This window comes from Heteronotia binoei, chromosome 3, assembly GCF_032191835.1.
Source record: "Heteronotia binoei isolate CCM8104 ecotype False Entrance Well chromosome 3, APGP_CSIRO_Hbin_v1, whole genome shotgun sequence".
NCBI classification, from domain to species: Eukaryota; Metazoa; Chordata; class Lepidosauria; order Squamata; family Gekkonidae; genus Heteronotia; species Heteronotia binoei.
The window spans coordinates 164,413,854-164,430,518 of record NC_083225.1 but is presented as its reverse complement, the minus strand read 5'-3'; the positions used below and the strand labels follow the sequence as shown (position 1 = coordinate 164,430,518).

Below are 16,665 nucleotides of genomic sequence, written 5' to 3'. Positions count from 1 at the left end.
GAAAACAGTGCTCAGCCCCCTTTCAGTCTACTTCCCATCCCAACGGTGACAGGTAGTGGGACCAAGGGGAATTGCCCGCGTCCGTCATTGGTGTTATGCAACGCCAGGTCTGTAAATAATAAGACCGAGACCCTTAGGGACTTCCTGCTCCAGCAGGACGTAGACCTGGCTTGCGTGACCGAGACCTGGGTGCAAGAGGGGGAGACGGTGGCTGTCTCCCAGATGACCCCCCCGGGATACTTGGTCTTCCACCAATCGTGGATTAGCGGGCGGGGGGAGGGGTGGCGCTTTTCATATAGGAGGGTTACTCCTTCCAGGCTCTCCTGGCCCCAACGATCGATGGTATTGAATGTGCTGGCCTGGCGTGGGATGTCGGAGAGGGGTTGGCGATCTGGCTGGTGTAGTGTCTGCCTAATGCACCAGCCAGCACCTTACCATCCCTGATGGAGGCGATGTCGGGCTGGGCGTTGGAGTACCTGGAGCTTATGGTCCTGGATGACTTCAATATCCATGCCGATGACGCGGCCTCCAATCGGGCAATGGATCTAGTGTCTTCCATGGCGACACTGGGACTCTCTCAATTTGTTACGACTCCTACACAGGCGGGACACACATTAGACCTGATCTTTGCGTCCAGGATTCGGGTGAGCGATATCACAACGGAGGTGGTGCCATGGTCGGATCACCTAGCCCTCAAGGCATGTATGGAGATGCCACCCCAACCCTGTAAGGGCGGAGAGCCTATTTTGGCTCGCCCGTGGAGTCTGATGGACCCGGAACGATTCCAAATGGCTATTCGGGATCCCTGGCCCCCTGGCGATTCCCTGGTTGATGTCTGGCAAGATCGGCTGTCTGGGGCAATCAACGAGCTCGCACTTCGACGTCCTCTACGCCCTCGTTTGAGGCTGGCCCTATGGTACACCTTGGAGTTACGCCAGCTGAAACAAGGACTTAGACGACTAGAGAGGCCGTGGCGGCACACTCATGATGAAGCGGCAAGAATATCCTATAGATCGTTTATGAGGTCTTATGAGATGGCAGTCAAGGCTGCGAAGAAGGATTACTTCGCAGCCAGGATTGCGTCTGCAAATTCGCGCCCGGCACAATTGTTTAAAATAATTGGATATTTAACCACACTGCCCCAGGGCAGGCCAAATGTTAGAGAATTAGAAATAGGCTGTGAGGCTTTTGGGAAATTTTTTGCAAACAAAATCACGTCGCTCCGCCAAGACCTGCCCATCACATTGGATACAGTACATGAACTGGAGGCTCCGTACCTGTCTTCTGGTTTAGTCTTGGATCATTTCGACCCATTCAGCCTGGAGGAAGTTGACGGAATTCTCTCCTCTGCACGCCCAACAACTTGTGATTTGGACCCGTGCCCCTCCTGGCTAATTAAATCTTGCCCGAGGGAGCTCAGATGTCCTCTACGGGACATCATAAATAGATCCCTCCTGGAGGGGCATTTTCCAACGCTCTTAAAAGAGGCCTTGGTCCGCCCCCTCTTGAAAAAAAGTACAACAGACCCGGCCGAATTGGCAAACTACCGACCGGTCTCGAATTTACCATTTTTAGGTAAAATTATAGAGGGCAGTGGTGTTGCAGTTGCAGGGTTTTCTGGATGATGCTTCCATCCTAGACCCTTGCCAGTCCGGCTTTCGCCCGGGCCATGGAACGGAGACAGTGCTGGTCGCCTTGGCAGATGACCTCCAGTGGCATCTGGATTGAGGTGGTGTGGAGGTGCTGATGCTGTTAGACCTGTCGGCTGAGTTCGACACGGTCGACCATCGGCTACTGACCCGCTGCCTCGCCGATGTTGGGGTTTGGGGATCGGCCCTACAATGGCTCTCCTCCTTCCTCGAGGATCGGGGACAAAGGGTGGCAATCGGGGGTGAGCTGTCCCAGAGGCGCACACTACATTGTGGGGTGCCTCAGGGAACAGTTCTCTCACCGATGCTATTTAATATCTATATGCGCCCCCTTGCCCAGATTGCCAGGAGGTATGGGCTTGGGTGTCACCAGTATGCAGATGACACCCAGCTCTATCTGCTAATGGACGGCCGGCCTGGCTGCGTCCCAGAGAATTTGGACCTGGCACTGCAGGCCGTGGCAACTTGGTTAAGGCTGAGTGGGCTGAAACTGAATCCAGTGAAGACAGAGGTCCTTTGCTTGGGTCGGGGCACTCTGGGAAGGGAAATATCTCTCCCGGTTTTTGACGGGGCGCCATTGAAAGCAGCGTGCCGAGTCAGGAGCCTGGGAGTCCTACTGGAGCCTTCATTATCAATGGAGGCCCAGATAGCAGCCACTGCCAAGTCAGCCTTTTTTCATCTGAGGCGGGCAAGGCAGTTGGTTCCCTTCCTAGAGCGTCAGGACCTGGCAACAGTGATTCATGCAACGGTCACCTCGAGACTGGATTACTGTAACGCCCTCTACTTGGGGCTGCCTCTGTGCTGAACCTGGAAGCTGCAGCTGGTGCAGAACGCAGCTGCTAGACTGTTACTGGGGCTCCCAAAGTGGGAGCACATACAGCCGGGGCTGCGTGAACTGCACTGGTGCCAGTTATATACCGGATTCGTTACAAAGTGCTGGTTATCACCTTTAAAGCCCTATATGGCCGAGGACCTGCCTACCTCAGGGACTGTCTCTCCCCATACGAACCCGAGACCACTGAGGTCAGCAGGGAAGAACCTGCTGACCATTCCTGGGCCAAAAGAGGTAAAACTACAGAGTACCCATGCTCGGGCCTTCTCTGCTGTGGCTCCACTCCTATGGAAGCAGCTTCCGGAAGAAATGCGGGCCCTGCGGGACTTTGAACAGTTCCGCAGGGCCTGCAAGACCATCCTTTTTCGAATGGCCTTCACCGACTAAAGAGAGAGACTGCTAAGTAAACTCACCATCTGTATAATAGCACCAGCATATTAATATTTTATTGTTTTAGAATTTTAATAGAATTTTAATTAACTGTTAAATTAGTTTTGTTTAAATATACTGTTAGCCGCCCTGAGCCTGCTTTAGCGGGGAGGGCGGGATATAAATAAGATGATGATGAAAAGAAGTCACTACCTTGGATGCTATCAGTGTAACTTTAAAATATCCTAACTAAAAGGTATCTTTTACAGGATGACCAAGTACAGCTGGTATAGTGGTTCTCCAGATTTGTCACCTTTGCATGCTTCAAGGTAATTGTCATGTCTCTACAGGGTGTGATCAGATAGTTTCTAACAGATAAGAGTGTCACCCCACCCTCAGAAAACATCTGAATATCCCACTCATTTCCATGCAGAAGGCATGTCCAGAACAGTAGGATGTGCAGAAATAGGGTGGTCTGGATGGTAAGGACAGATAGCTGTTACTGTTACAGGGTTGTTCAAGAAAAAGAAACAAAAAGTGCTTGGGCAGGGGAAGGCCTTGGCTATATTAATATATAAAGTAATTACTGGACAAGGAATGATGTATTACTTATTTTTATTACCGTATCCCAACATTCTGATGACCAAGCATATACTCCACGTTATATGACATTGCTAATAACCATCAGTGAGAGGTATAACCAGACCTCCTGTATGCATCAAGAATATATTTCTTGCCCTTCCTTTAGTATGCACAGAAGTTCTTAAGCATGATCAGTAGCATCCTGAGGGAGTAGATTCAGAAGGGCAAGTGTTCAGACCTTTTATTTCAAACTAGTTCTTTGTCCCATAGAAAAGTTGCATCATGTAGCTAGAAAAGGGCCCTGTTATGCAAGCAATCCCTTCTCAAGAGCTCAGCAAAAATCTGTACAGTGAAATCTTTCCTAAAATACCAAGGTCAGTTTGAAGGTGGGTGCCTAATCTCCTTAGAGAAAATTGGCTGTAAAGACTCTTTGCTTGTACATGACATTTATTCACAACTGTTTGGCATAAAGCTGAAGCACTGTACTCCCCGTAATAAAAAGGAGAAAATTAGTTAAAAGCTCCTATACTTAAAACAAGCTGAAGCCTGCATTAAACACCATTAATCAGACTGTTTTCTCCTGAAAGATCCTTCATAGTACTTTTTAAAAAAATATCCTACAATTCTTCAGTGCACTGTAAGAAAATATATTTTCCATGTCTTTTTGTCCCCTATGATGGTTTCTTTTATAAAGATAAAAAAAGAATATTGAATATTGGCTTCTTCAGACTGTCTGTAAGCTCTTTACCCATTTGTTTCCTTTTCACACTTTTTAGAATGTGTTTATTTAAAATATATATCCACCTTTCTCTCAGGTATTCTAGGACCCAGGATGAGTAAAAGCAATGTAAAAAAAATGTAAAATGTGTTTGGGCTGTAACTCATAAGGCAGTTCTAGGTGTTAGGTGATGGCTCTGTTCTTCACAGATGGAAAAATCACTTTTCCTGCACAGCAAGAGTGAAAGCCCAGAAATTTTGTGCTGAAAGGGCCACACAAGAAGATGGCTGCTCTTCTGCCCAGCTGCTGTTCTTCTCTGGAATTCTTCCACAAAAATTCTCTGCTGCCTCAAGCTTCTTGAGTACACCCAGTTGCCAGACAACTCAGGTATCACCTTTCTCTAGAGGACATTTCCAGACTGGGACCTAGTATGCAAAGACTGCAATAATACCTTTTAATAATACCATAATTTGAAAGGCTTACAAAGGTTTGGGTAGAGAGAAAAGAAATATTCTGTTTCTTAATGGCCCATGACATTAGGATAATAGGGCCCATGTAAGCAATAGGTGCTGCCTACAGACACTATAGCAGGCCCATATACTTTAGAGGCAGAAAACTGGCTGACAAGGATTAAGAGATGATCAGACCGAATAAGTGATTGAGTAGAAGTCCATTTCTTTCAAACATGTGAATGAAGTTAGTTGAAGGTGACATAATGAAGTGTAGAGACTTTGAATAGTTTTCTGACTGACTGTACTACCAAATTTGAAGAGAGAGTATTTTGTTCAGCCGGGGGCCAGTCATTTATGCAAAAACTCTTATGTTCTTGTCTTTTGCCACAGTTTTCTATTCCATTTCTTGAGTTCTCAAAAGTGGAAAGTATCCTTGAACATGACAGTCCAGACAAAAATTTAGGTTCTATGTTAGAGTCATCCACAATACTCTCTGGAAATGTAAATGGAATAGGTTACATTGTAGTTTTCGGACTATCTTCAAAGTGATATTTGAAGTTTTCCTGCATGTGTAAACATTTTGTAACCATCTCTTATTTTAAAAGATGCCTAAGAAGTGCAATTTGTCTCCCCCCTTTCCAATAGATGAACAGATAAGTAGTATCAATTTGAATTAGGAGATTCTCCACCAGCTACACCTCCACCCCTTCCCAGGTGTAGATTTCATATCATATCATCACTTAAATGATGAGATATTCACAAGAACTCCTAACCCATCCAAGTTTATGATAGCTGTGGCTGGAGAATTTTCAGAGACTATGCTTTTACTTCATTGGTTTCCAGCCTTTCTGGTATGGCTGACCCTAAGGTCTAAATTTACTTGTTATGGTGACCCCTCTAGCCAACTAAGGTTTTTTGGCACTCCTAGGCAAACTATGACCTTGGGGTCCATCTAGTCCAGCATTCAATTTTCTCCAGCAGCCAACAAGATGTTCTGAGAAACTAACAAACACTGCGCATGGCACTACTGCCCTTACTATGAATCCCAAGCGGGCAGCATTCCAAAGTACCCAGCCCTGCTTATAGATGTTACCTTTAAGCCTTTCATCTCCCTCTCTTCATTACTACCTCTAATCCCCTCTAAGATTCCAAGACAGTTGCTTTGATAACCATCAGGATGTTTTACTTGCTTTCTTTTATTAATCCACATGCATATCCTCTGAAGAAAAAGTACCAACTATTGTATGGCATAGAAGACTGCATTTCCCAGGGTCAGGGCTTGGTTTCCAAAATAAAGGCCTTGCCTCAAATTAAACACTGACGTTGGTTCTTCTAGTAGCCACTTCATACATGATGATTTTCCTGCTTCACACAGGAAACAGTTACTTGCTCAAATCTGCTTAATGCTCAGCATGTTACCATCTTTAACCACCTATAGAGTGGCTGAAGTCTGGCCCTTTTCAGAGCCTGCACTGATTTCACCTATGCATTACTGATAAGTCTAAGGGCCAACCTAGGGAAAACTGCACCACCAAGTCTGCCATGGAAATGCAGTACCATTTTAGAGTCTTTTCTACCCCCTACTTTTTAAAATTTGCAGCAGGGATTCAGTCCTGATCAGTTCTGCAGTAAGGGGAGGAGGGCTCCTGTCTCTAGCCCCTGTACCATATCCAAAAATGGCTCTTCTGCCCTCATTCTTTTTACAAGCAGGGGCAAGATACGAGATGTTTGCAAGGAGGAAGAGCAATGCAAAGGGCAGGAATAGCTGTTATGGAGGGCAGGCCTATGGCCTGCTTTTGGAGCCCAACCCACATGTTGGGAAACAAATGCTATATTTGATGGACAGAGACTACCATAAGACAAACACAAATAGGACAGGTCACCCTCTACTCAAGTGCAAAAAAGCAAGTTCCTCATAGACACTCAAGCAAAGTGGCAGGAGTGTGGGGAGAGTGTTCAATTGTCAACAGATATAATACTATACTAGTTCCATTACACTTTTGGCTCCAGTTCCCATGCTTAAGTCTCACCTGTTTTCTTTGTGACTAATATCAACAGCAAGAACAGGCCTTCTTTCAAACTGTGCAGCCATTTCTTCATTTTTCATCTTCTCTGTGACTCTGGGTGGTTCTATGTTTGAGTTATACTTTGATAAAATCTAAATAAATTTTTTAAAATTAGGAGAGTATAGATATTTATAGCTTATAGCAGTTCCCAGTTTTTATTTCCCCTCCACCCATGTAGCTAGGCAAAAAATTAGCAAAAATGCTGAGTTACAGCCCTAGTTGCAGAAGAATACAATTATCTCACCTGCAGAATTTGTGTTGGAATGACAGTTATTTCAGGAGCTGGCGGAGGAGTATTGAGTATGTTTCTGTAGTCTGATATGACAGGAGGAGCAGGTATTTTAAGACAGTCCAGATACTTTTCTGAGGGCAGGACAGCTTCTTCCATGTACCTTTTATTTGGTACCATCTGGATGACACACGCTTGCTATAAAAGAATCATTGTGTCAGCAATGGGAACACAGAGACTAACTTACAAAGTGAAATATGATTTCAGATAATCACCACTGAGACAGAGTCTTTCCTCTAAATGCAGTAATAGGATGGGATGTCTAACTATGACACTGAACATTAATAAAATAAGTTATTTGGTGCTTACTTCAGGCTCTTTCCTCAGAGACTGAGGGTCTAGTTTGGTAGCTTCATTCATATGATTAGACACATCTGACTGGTTACTCTCTGGGGATTTGGGTAAAGTGGTGTTCTTTCTGGAGGGAACTTTCAATCCAGGTGTACAGAAAGTGGGCACTACAGGTGAAGCCATATAATCATAATCTGAAAAAGACAGAGTGGTAATTTTAAATAGGGAGGGCATAGTTCAAGATTTAGAAATGTTCAGCATAAAAACACAGGCCTGAGATACATGATTCTATGACGACTCCCTTATTCACCAGATCTCAGTTGTCAGTCAGAACACATGGGAAGCTTCTCAGTTTTGCCTAAAACGTTTTTTTTAATATATATAATACTTGGTTAACAGTGGCTCTTTTGGCATGTGAAAGATGCTGGGGGGGGGGGGGGGCGCACACACAAGAATGACTCATCCTGTTATCAGGCCTGTGAAGCATGTTTCAATTGCCCATTTTAGATCTTAAAATGACAGTGGCACCCCTGTATCAGATATGAGGACACCATCACTTCTAGTTTGGTCCTCAGTATGCCTCTGAACATCATGGTAACAAAAAGCAGCATTTCTGAGATGCTCCTATTAGTAATAAAAATTTATTTACCTCAGTTTTAGTTTAGCCTAGTTGCAAACAAACCAACCCCACCCCAACAACCCAGTTTGCTTAAATGTAATCACATTTTTATTTCTATTTTTGAATGCCTCTTTCAAGGTTTAAGCAGCTCATTTTGATTAACTAGGACTTACCACACACTTTACTCTTTTCCCTTGGTGTGGCTAGGTTCTCTTTTGATGCTTGCATCTTATTAGCTTGCCTAAGGAAAAGACGAAAATATTGCAACTTTGATACATACCCTAGTAACAACTAGATCAGACTGCTACAGTGTGCTCTGCATGGGGCTGCCCATGAAGACTGTCCAGTAGCTACAGTTGGTATAGACTGCTGCAGCCAGAATGTTGTCTAGAGTAGGTTGTACACAACCTACCACTCCAGGCCCAATTCAAGGTGCTGCTATTAACCTTTAAAGTCTTATACAACTTTGGGCTAGCAGGACCGCCTGCTCATATGAATCACCCAACCATTCCAGTCATTCAGAAGCCCTGCTTTGGGTGCTTTTAGAGGAAAGCCACGAGGCAACATGAGAAAGGGCCTTCTTTATTGTAGTGTGAAAACTCTGAAACTTCCTCCCCAGGAAGATTAGTCTGTCTTCTTCTACTGCTGTCTTTTGCCAGTTGGTGAAGACATTTGTTCGGCATTTCCTCATTGACTCTTATCAGCCCCCCACTTCTTGCTTGTTTTTGTGTTTCATTTAATTGTTTTAAACATTGTACACATATTTGTAGCTTAAACTCCATTTTTAACGTTTGGAAACTCAACAATAAATTATCACATTAAGGGCAGAAAGTACAATAAAGTAGTAAGAACATCTAGCTGTCATTTCTCAGTTTCAAAAGGATGCTACTTACCTACTTTTTTTTGCATTGTTAAGCAGGAAGATTGTTTGGTCCTCTGACAAATATACAGTGTCATCATCCACACAAAGGTCACGTCCTTTAATACAAAACTGTTCTGTCTTGGGTGATGGACAATAATCCTCTCTTGGCTGTTCCTTCTGTACATTGGCTTGTGGTAATATATTCACATTGTTCCAAGTACTGGGGAGAGCATATTTTGAAAGCCCAAAATCTGAAAGTTGTGGAATTCGTACCAGAAGATCAGATTTGGAGGAATTTTCAGGGCAAGCATGGTTTTTTGGTTCTTCTTGATCAGACTTGGCAGGTTCAGGATCAGTTTCAGCTTCATCTTTTGCCACTTTATTAAAAAAAAAAAAGCAGTATTGAATGTGTGCTGTTTCTCAGCTTATAAACTATTAAAAAGAATACAGTTGCTTCTATTGGTATTCAGTCTTAACATTCCCAGAATCCATACAACAGGAGCATGGCCTGAACACGCATGCTGCCTCCTCCCAGAAGTCTTCCAAGTTTCATTCTTGTCATGACAAATTGTGGTCTGTCATTCCATCTGAATACAGTTTGTTAGTGTTGCACTCTATACTGAACATAAGTGTTGGCATGAACAGTTGGTGGTGTTTGTGTGTTCACCAGTATCTCTCCTCCTCTTACCTGCAGAGGTCGACATTTTACAATTTGATCAGCCTATTTTCTTTGATGGTCAAACTAGGAAGTTTTCAAGGAAGCTCTGGAGATAAGGGGGGCGGGGTTCTTAGTAGTAGTAAGGGGAAGGCATTACATGAACACAGCAAACAGGCTGGGTCCATGCTCAATGCAAACAAACCTCTGTTTATATTAGAGCTTACTGTGATGTCCAAGTGCAATCATACTTTATATTCAGAAGTGCACATGCAGGCACTGATTTGCCATTAGAAACTTCCATGAGATCTTATACATGGCTGTTTTTTTCATGGACAAATTTTTCTATTTTAGATTGCATCATTTAATAAAGTTAGCTGCATCCTGAGCTGATATAGTACCAACCAATGTTGGCAGCTCAACAGAATTTTAATTTTTATATATGTGGACAAAAGTGGCCAGTTGCACACAGCTTTTCCTAATCCTAGAATAAGGATTAACAATTTTTAACGCTCTAAAGGAAAAATATCACACACTGTAAGGCAAATATGCTACTGAGCCATCATGTCTTAAAGCATAAAGTACCATTTTGATCAAATGATTCCATTTGCCTGAGAAATATTCCTCCAGTGGAAGAAATCAAGTTGTAGGGAAGAGGAGGAAGATGCCTTGCATTAGAAGGGAATGAGCAAGTGTAGCCCATAATTCCAGGAAAAACTTGGAATATAAAATACATTAGGTGCACAGTTCTTTTGCGAGTCCAATATTTGAGGTTACTGGAAAAAAATCAAGGTGTCTATACAGCATGTAAAACTAACCCGGCATAATACAAAACCACCAAAAATCTAACATGGAAAACCAGGTTTCAGTCTGTTTAAGGAATTTTTTTTTTTTTTGAGGTGGGGTGTTAAATTTTTTTCTGGACAATTTTCAGATACAAAATGAGGATGTGTAGAAAGTGCCAAACATTCTAGATTGGGAAGAAAAACATTTACCTGCTTCCCTAATAATGGGCTTGTATCCATATTTCTCAAAAAGTTCTCTTGTCTTTCCAAGGTCTACTGCATTTCTGTTCATTAGAACTTTGCTGGCCTTTATGAAGTCATAGGTAGTATCTCGTTGTTGAGATTTCTTAGTAAGAACATTACCAGCTTCAACCTTTAATTCATATAAGAAAATTGTTAACAAGCTATATAGCAGCTCAGGACAGAGCAAGATCACTTGTAAGTGCTGGTACAGCAGAACTAACAAAGCCTTTGAAAGGGGTAATTTATTTCTCCACATAATGGAAATCCGTAATATGATAATCATCTCTCTTTTCATAGAGAATATCAGAAATACATTTTAATTTAACTGCTGAATAGACGTTAACATGGATTATTTTGTGGGGAAGGAGAAGACTGAGACATGTAGCCTTCCTGCATATTGGGGTCAGCTACAAATACAAGTACTATTTTCCCCTTATCTAAGTCACATTTGTTCATCACCTAATTGGAGGGCAGGATCAGTCTGATCATATGCATATTTACTCAGAAGTTAAATCCCAAGTCTTGAGGGGGCTATTATAAAATTGTGCATAGGACTGCAGCCTTGAATGTAGCTCACCATCTAGCACTCTAAAGGATGTCTCATCCAAGCTCATATTGGAATAAATGTTAATCTTTAAGGCGCCAATGGATTCTGTTCTGTTCTGCAAGTTCATGAGCAGCCCTGCAATACAGTTACATTCCATGTTATAGTGCCCTCCCACCCCTTGGTCATTTTCCTCCACAGTCACAAGTACAGAAAGTTTCATTTTTTAATCTAGTTTTAACTGCTTTTATAAGACATGCTGCTTTGATATAACTGTATAGATTAGAATCTCGATTTCCTAAATATTCACATAACTGCCAGTTTTGTAAGTTCTATAAATTGGAATAATGGTGGACTTTGTTTAAAGAAATTGTTTAAGTAATCTATGCATATGGAAGCCTTTAAAATTTAGGAAAAGTTTTATTTTTGTTCCTCAGTTGTTTTTAAAGTAACTGCTTATTGATTATTTAGAATCTTCTCTGTTCCGGTTTTTGCTAACCATGTGATGCTAAACTGGGGCTGCTACCTAGCACCTGATTTCTGCTAATTAGTCTATTCCAAATTGTTGCCCAGGGAGCTTTAGTTTGGTTATATGTGTATTTACTCAGAAGTATGCCCCACTGAGTTTAATGGTATTTACTCCTATGTAACTGCACACAGGACTGCAGAGGTAACTGTGCTAGTCTGTTACAGCAAAATAAAACAAAAATTCAGCAGCACCTTCAAGACTTACAACATTCATTCCCATATGAGTTTTTGTGAGTCAGAGCTCACTCTTTCAGTTTATTGCCTCACATGTATTCAGAGTAACACCACGGTGGAAAAGGTGGCTGAGATGGGTTTTGGTGCAAGTTTAAAGAGTGCTCTTTGGTGTCTTTCACAGGCATAAGGAACATCCCTCTGAAACAGAGGCTTTTGCAGGATCTGGCAGCCTACAATTGAATAACTTGGTCTACATGATTCAGCCTTCTTTACAGTCTGATGAGAAGTATGAACAATATTAAAGATGAGGTAGTTCATAGAGGGCATACGTTTATTGTAATTAGGCGGCTTTTATTTACTCCTTTGCAGGGCTCTTTTTCTAGCAGGAGCTCCTCTGCATATTAGGCCACGCCCCCCTGATGTAGCCAATCCTGCAAGAGCATAGAGGGCTCTTAGTACAGAGCCTATCGTAAGCTCCAGGAGGATTGGCTACATCAGGGGGCGTGGCCTAATATGCAGAGGCGCTCCTGCTAGAAAAAGAGCCCTGGAAAAAGGGTCAGTTAGCTTGCTGGATGATGTTACAGATTTCAATACTTTATAATGGTATAACTGCACAAGCAACCATTCAGGTTCATAAATCAAAGATTTACTGTTAGTATCAGCTTTCTCTGGGAGATCACTATCCCTAGCCAATCTTTGTTTCAGAGAGAGAATGCAATATGAACACTCTCTCAATTATTCCCAGCTCAACAGTTTCTCCAAATGACAAACATTAACCTGGATCCACTCATTCAGTAACCAAGTCCTCAACTCCTCTGATTCCTCAGAACACTGAGCTACCCTTTTTCTAATCCATGTCTCACTCTATGAGATAATTGTGAACTATATAACTCGCTCCTTCTCCATTCCCTCTGCTCCCTAGAATTTTACTGGATGTTACTGAGATTAAATCTGCTTAGGTCTCAGCAGGGGATTGGCTGTTGACAATCTGGTTGTTGGAGCCAGATAACCAAGCCAGTTCGGTGTAGTGGTTAAGTGTGCGGACTCTTATTTAGGAGAACTGGGTTTGATTCTCCACTCCTCCACATGAAACTGCTGGAGTGACCTTGGGTCATTTATAACTCTCTCAGAGCTCTTCTGCTTAAGAGCAGCTCTGGGAGAGCTCTCTCAGCTCCACCTACCTCACAGGTGTCTGTTGTGAGGAGAGGAAGGGAAAGGAGATTGTAAGCTGCTCTGAGACTCCTTTGGGTAATGAAGGGTGGGATATAAATCCAATCTCCTCCTCTTCTATTTGTCACAAATTATAAAAACAATACCGACTGTAACAGCTACTGGGAATTGAAGACTCGCTTGCTGTTATTGGTTAAAGAAAGAAGGGGTGACCCTTGCCCAGCTTCTTGGGATGTTGCTGGGCTGGTCTCTTCAGAGGTTCTAGTTCTTAGCTCAGTCACAGTAACCTAGCCAGCCAAAAATGATATGCTATCCAGCTTTGAAAATTATGCAGACCATATTTTAGAAACAAAATTGTTGCACTTTCATTCTGTAAACAATGATCACTGTAAAAATGAAGTAAGTTGTAGCAAACCAAATAGTACCTTCAGTGTCCTGATTTCAGAGTACAGCTCATGTAAGTATCTCATTGGGGAGTCATCTTCAAATTCTTCAAGACACACAAATAATAAAAAAGCACAGTTCAATATCTTTAAGATGTTCCAGGGCATATAATACTACAACATGGTTGAAGATGAATATGTTTCAGCACAGAGCCTCAATGAAGCCATGATGATCTCTTACAATAAATGGCTATCACTACTATTATATAATAGCGAAATGTTAATAAGATCTTGTGAAAACATATCTGAACACAACCAATGAGTTAATGCACAATGGGTTTGTGCTACATGATCCCTCTTCCCATCCATGCTCACATGTTCTAGGCTAATTTAGTGACTTCTGGATTTTCAGCAAAGTGTAGTTTGCTATTACATCAGAACCAGCAAACTGGTTTGTGGGAACAAGTCACATCTCATTCAAGTAGAGCCAATATCAAGGTTTTTGTCATTCCATCTGAACCTTACCTTAAAATCTTAGTTCAAATTCAAAATGTGCAAGGAAGCTACAGTTAAGTTTGTTAAATTAAGTCCTCTCCCTAACAGGAGACTAGAGATAGACTGGGAAACTGCCTTAGAAGTTTTGGTTTGCTGAGTGCAGATGCAGCATTTGACCATGGTCTGCAAACACGCTCCAAACATTTTCAAATTTTGGGTTGCTGCTTATCTTCAATTATTCAAAAGAATACTTAGCCATGGTTATGTTGTTGCATTCAAAAGAATACTTAGCAAGCCAAAATTAAGCCTTTTGTGTGCCTAGGACTGCAAAGATATCCATTGAACCAAAAGCCTAGGTCAAAGGAAGTTGGTTATAGCTCTTTAAACTAAGACAGCTATTCCTTGGGATCAGGGCTAGCATTTGTTCACCAGATGCTCTGTTTTACAACTAACACGTCATTGTACAGCTTGTGCACAGCCAAAGAACAGCAAGAAAAAGCCCATATCAGAGGATTCCACAGAACCAGGCCCACTAACCTCACATTTTGCTGCTATTGATACTCTATTCTTACCTGTTTCATCTCCACGAAAAGCTTGCTTTAGCTGCTCATTCTGTTGCTCCAAAGTGATCACTAAGGCTCGAAGTTTACTGAAGAAACTTCCTGACAGATCCATGCTAGAGGGAACTCTACACAAAGCAATGTTTTGTTGCTATTGCCTTCAGAGCAAACTTCTAGTAACCTGCAACATAAGGCATTATTACAACAGAAAATATTTAAGCACAAGGTGGTTCTTCTGAAGTCTGAAAACCAGAAGATCTCATTGAATCCATTTCAGCCCTGTATCGGCCTGAGCTACCCATAAATCAGCCAGACACCAACAAATTATGCCTGAGTTTGGAAGGTAATTGCTGTTTCCTACTGGTCAACTGTGAGATTCATTCTCACCACAATGTTACCTGTAACAGTAATTTGTAAACTCACCAGATCTTACACTAACTGTGCTAACTGAAATGGCAACAATTTTTAAACACGATGAAACATGCCTCCTTCGGAGCTATCTTCAGTCTTAATTTATTTAGATAAGACTGAAGATAGCTCTGAAGGAGGCACAATAAACGATAAAAAAGATATGTTACACTTCTAGAATTTTTTGAAACCATGGAAATTAACTCCCCACCCCCAAATTTTTTAAAGGGAAACTGTATATACACTAAGTACTTTGCTTTCAAATCTAGCTATACTTTTTTTTCTGCTCTAACAATGTTCACAAATAATTTAGTTAAACGCATAGAATTGTACTACATAGCATATACCTAATATATTAAAGTGACACATGGCTGCAAACACCTGCACCCTATGCAATCTCTGCAAGAATTAAAGGGACACAGTGCTAAACATACAAGCCAAAAGCAAAACAACATAAGAAAGGTAAAGACAGTCCTCTGTGCAAGCACCAGACATTTCAGACTCTGGGGTGACGTTGCTTTCAAGTTTTCATAGCAGACTTTTTATGGTGTGGTTTACCATTGCCTTCCCCAGTCATTTACACTTTACCCTCAGCAATGACTGCCAAATCCCACACATACAAAATAAGCATATTAATGAATTAATAGTGATACAAAACATATTCTCAAAATGTCAGATTTTCAACAAATCTAATCACAAAAACTCTGTAAGCCTCTGTAAGTTTCTTTTAATCTATGATACAAAACGTTCATTGTGGCACTTTGGTGTAATGGGTGGGCTAGTACTCCAAGCTGTTTCCAAATGTTTTTTCAAGAACCATATGCTGCTACTGTTTTAATTTCCTCTGGAGTCATTGATATATTATGTTGCAATAGTTAGCATTAATACTGATATCAACCAATGGGGATGGTCAGTTACAGTTGCTGTATGCAATTTGGGAACCTCTCCCTGCATCCGCACACAAGTAAACTAAATCAGTAAACCAGATCCAATGGTCCGTAATCCATTTTAGATAGCTATTTGAAAATACATTTTATATCAGGCCAGTTTGGCAAGGGATCCTGGAGATTTTTGCCACCTTCTGGAGTAAGGGTCACGGCAGATGTATGTATGTGTGGGACATATTTGTGAAGTTCCTGCTTTGTGCAGGGGGCTGGACTAGATGACCCTGAAGATCCTTCCAACTCTATGATTCTATAAATCATTACTACAGTATTATTTTGTATATTTGGGATTTGGCAGTCATATTTATACCACACATGTTGTTTTGCTTTTGGTCCCTGTGCAATCGCAGCACATTTCACTCACTCCCCCCAGTTCATAGGAGATTATTTTTTTCCAGGGCTCCCCAAATCTTCCTAACTTTCCACTGGAAAATTTGTAAAAAGTCCTCAAACTCTTCATGCTATACAAGTGGTACTCACTGAGGTTAATGGAGATTCACAATCACCATCAGCCATAAAAGCCACTTCAAGCGCTGCGCACTACTCCAAATACACATATATTTCATATTAACAGAAAGAGGGGGACATCAGAAACGCACATGGGCAACAACTATCCTACTTTTGTTCTCTTCATTTATTAGTTAACCCGATGCCTTTTCTTACTGAAACTCAAGGAAGAGTTACAAGGAAATGGAAATAACACACAACCTCGACTTCGGACCACGATGAAACACAAACAATATACACCCAAAAAAGAATACAACATAAAGGGGGAGGACAGGACATCTACCTAAAACCCACCCACTCACCGGGAGCTTCAAGTAACTGTTACCCGTTTACCTCCCCACACCAATAAGAAAGAATCACAAGTCCACCAATTAGACACCGAAAAGGGGGAGCAGGAGAAATAAGCCCGAATTCTTTTCTGCCAGTTACGCGAAGCCCCACCACGCGCCTCACCCGCTCCAGCAACAGCCGTTGACTCTTAGAGCGCCCCGCCTCGCGCTTTGAATCCCCCTCCTCAACCCAACGCCGATTGGTCACTCC

General features: G+C 42.1%; 1 protein-coding gene across 2 annotated transcripts; it reads right to left on the bottom strand.

Moving 5' to 3' along the window:
• Nucleotides 1–3,448: 3,448 nt before the first annotated feature.
• SKA3 (spindle and kinetochore associated complex subunit 3) lies at nucleotides 3,449–16,665 on the bottom strand. 2 transcript variants are annotated; one of them, XM_060234799.1, is made up of 10 exons: nucleotides 16,579–16,665; nucleotides 14,279–14,447; nucleotides 13,254–13,318; nucleotides 10,380–10,542; nucleotides 8,761–9,106; nucleotides 8,041–8,108; nucleotides 7,267–7,442; nucleotides 6,913–7,095; nucleotides 6,633–6,760; nucleotides 3,449–5,095 (listed from the first exon to the last, which is right to left on the bottom strand). In XM_060234799.1, exons 2-10 carry the CDS (start codon nucleotides 14,379–14,381, stop codon nucleotides 5,080–5,082), a joined length of 1,248 nt encoding a protein of 415 aa, XP_060090782.1. In that variant the 5' UTR covers nucleotides 14,382–14,447; nucleotides 16,579–16,665; the 3' UTR covers nucleotides 3,449–5,079. The 2 variants fall into 2 exon arrangements, with proteins under 2 accessions (XP_060090782.1, XP_060090783.1); XM_060234800.1 differs by having other exon boundaries at nucleotides 16,505–16,605.

Excerpts from the sequence above, each read along its gene's own strand:
- SKA3 (XM_060234799.1), bottom strand. The coding sequence starts at position 14,381 with ATGGATCTGTCAGGAAGTTTCTTCAGTAAACTTCGAGCCTTAGTGATC. Across the intron at positions 8,109-8,760 it reads AACAATGCAAAAAAAAGTAG|GCAAGCTAATAAGATGCAAG; the intron begins GTAAGTAGCATC and ends TCTTTTCCTTAG. Across the intron at positions 7,443-8,040 it reads GGAAAAGAGTAAAGTGTGTG|ATTATGATTATATGGCTTCA; the intron begins GTAAGTCCTAGT and ends TGTCTTTTTCAG.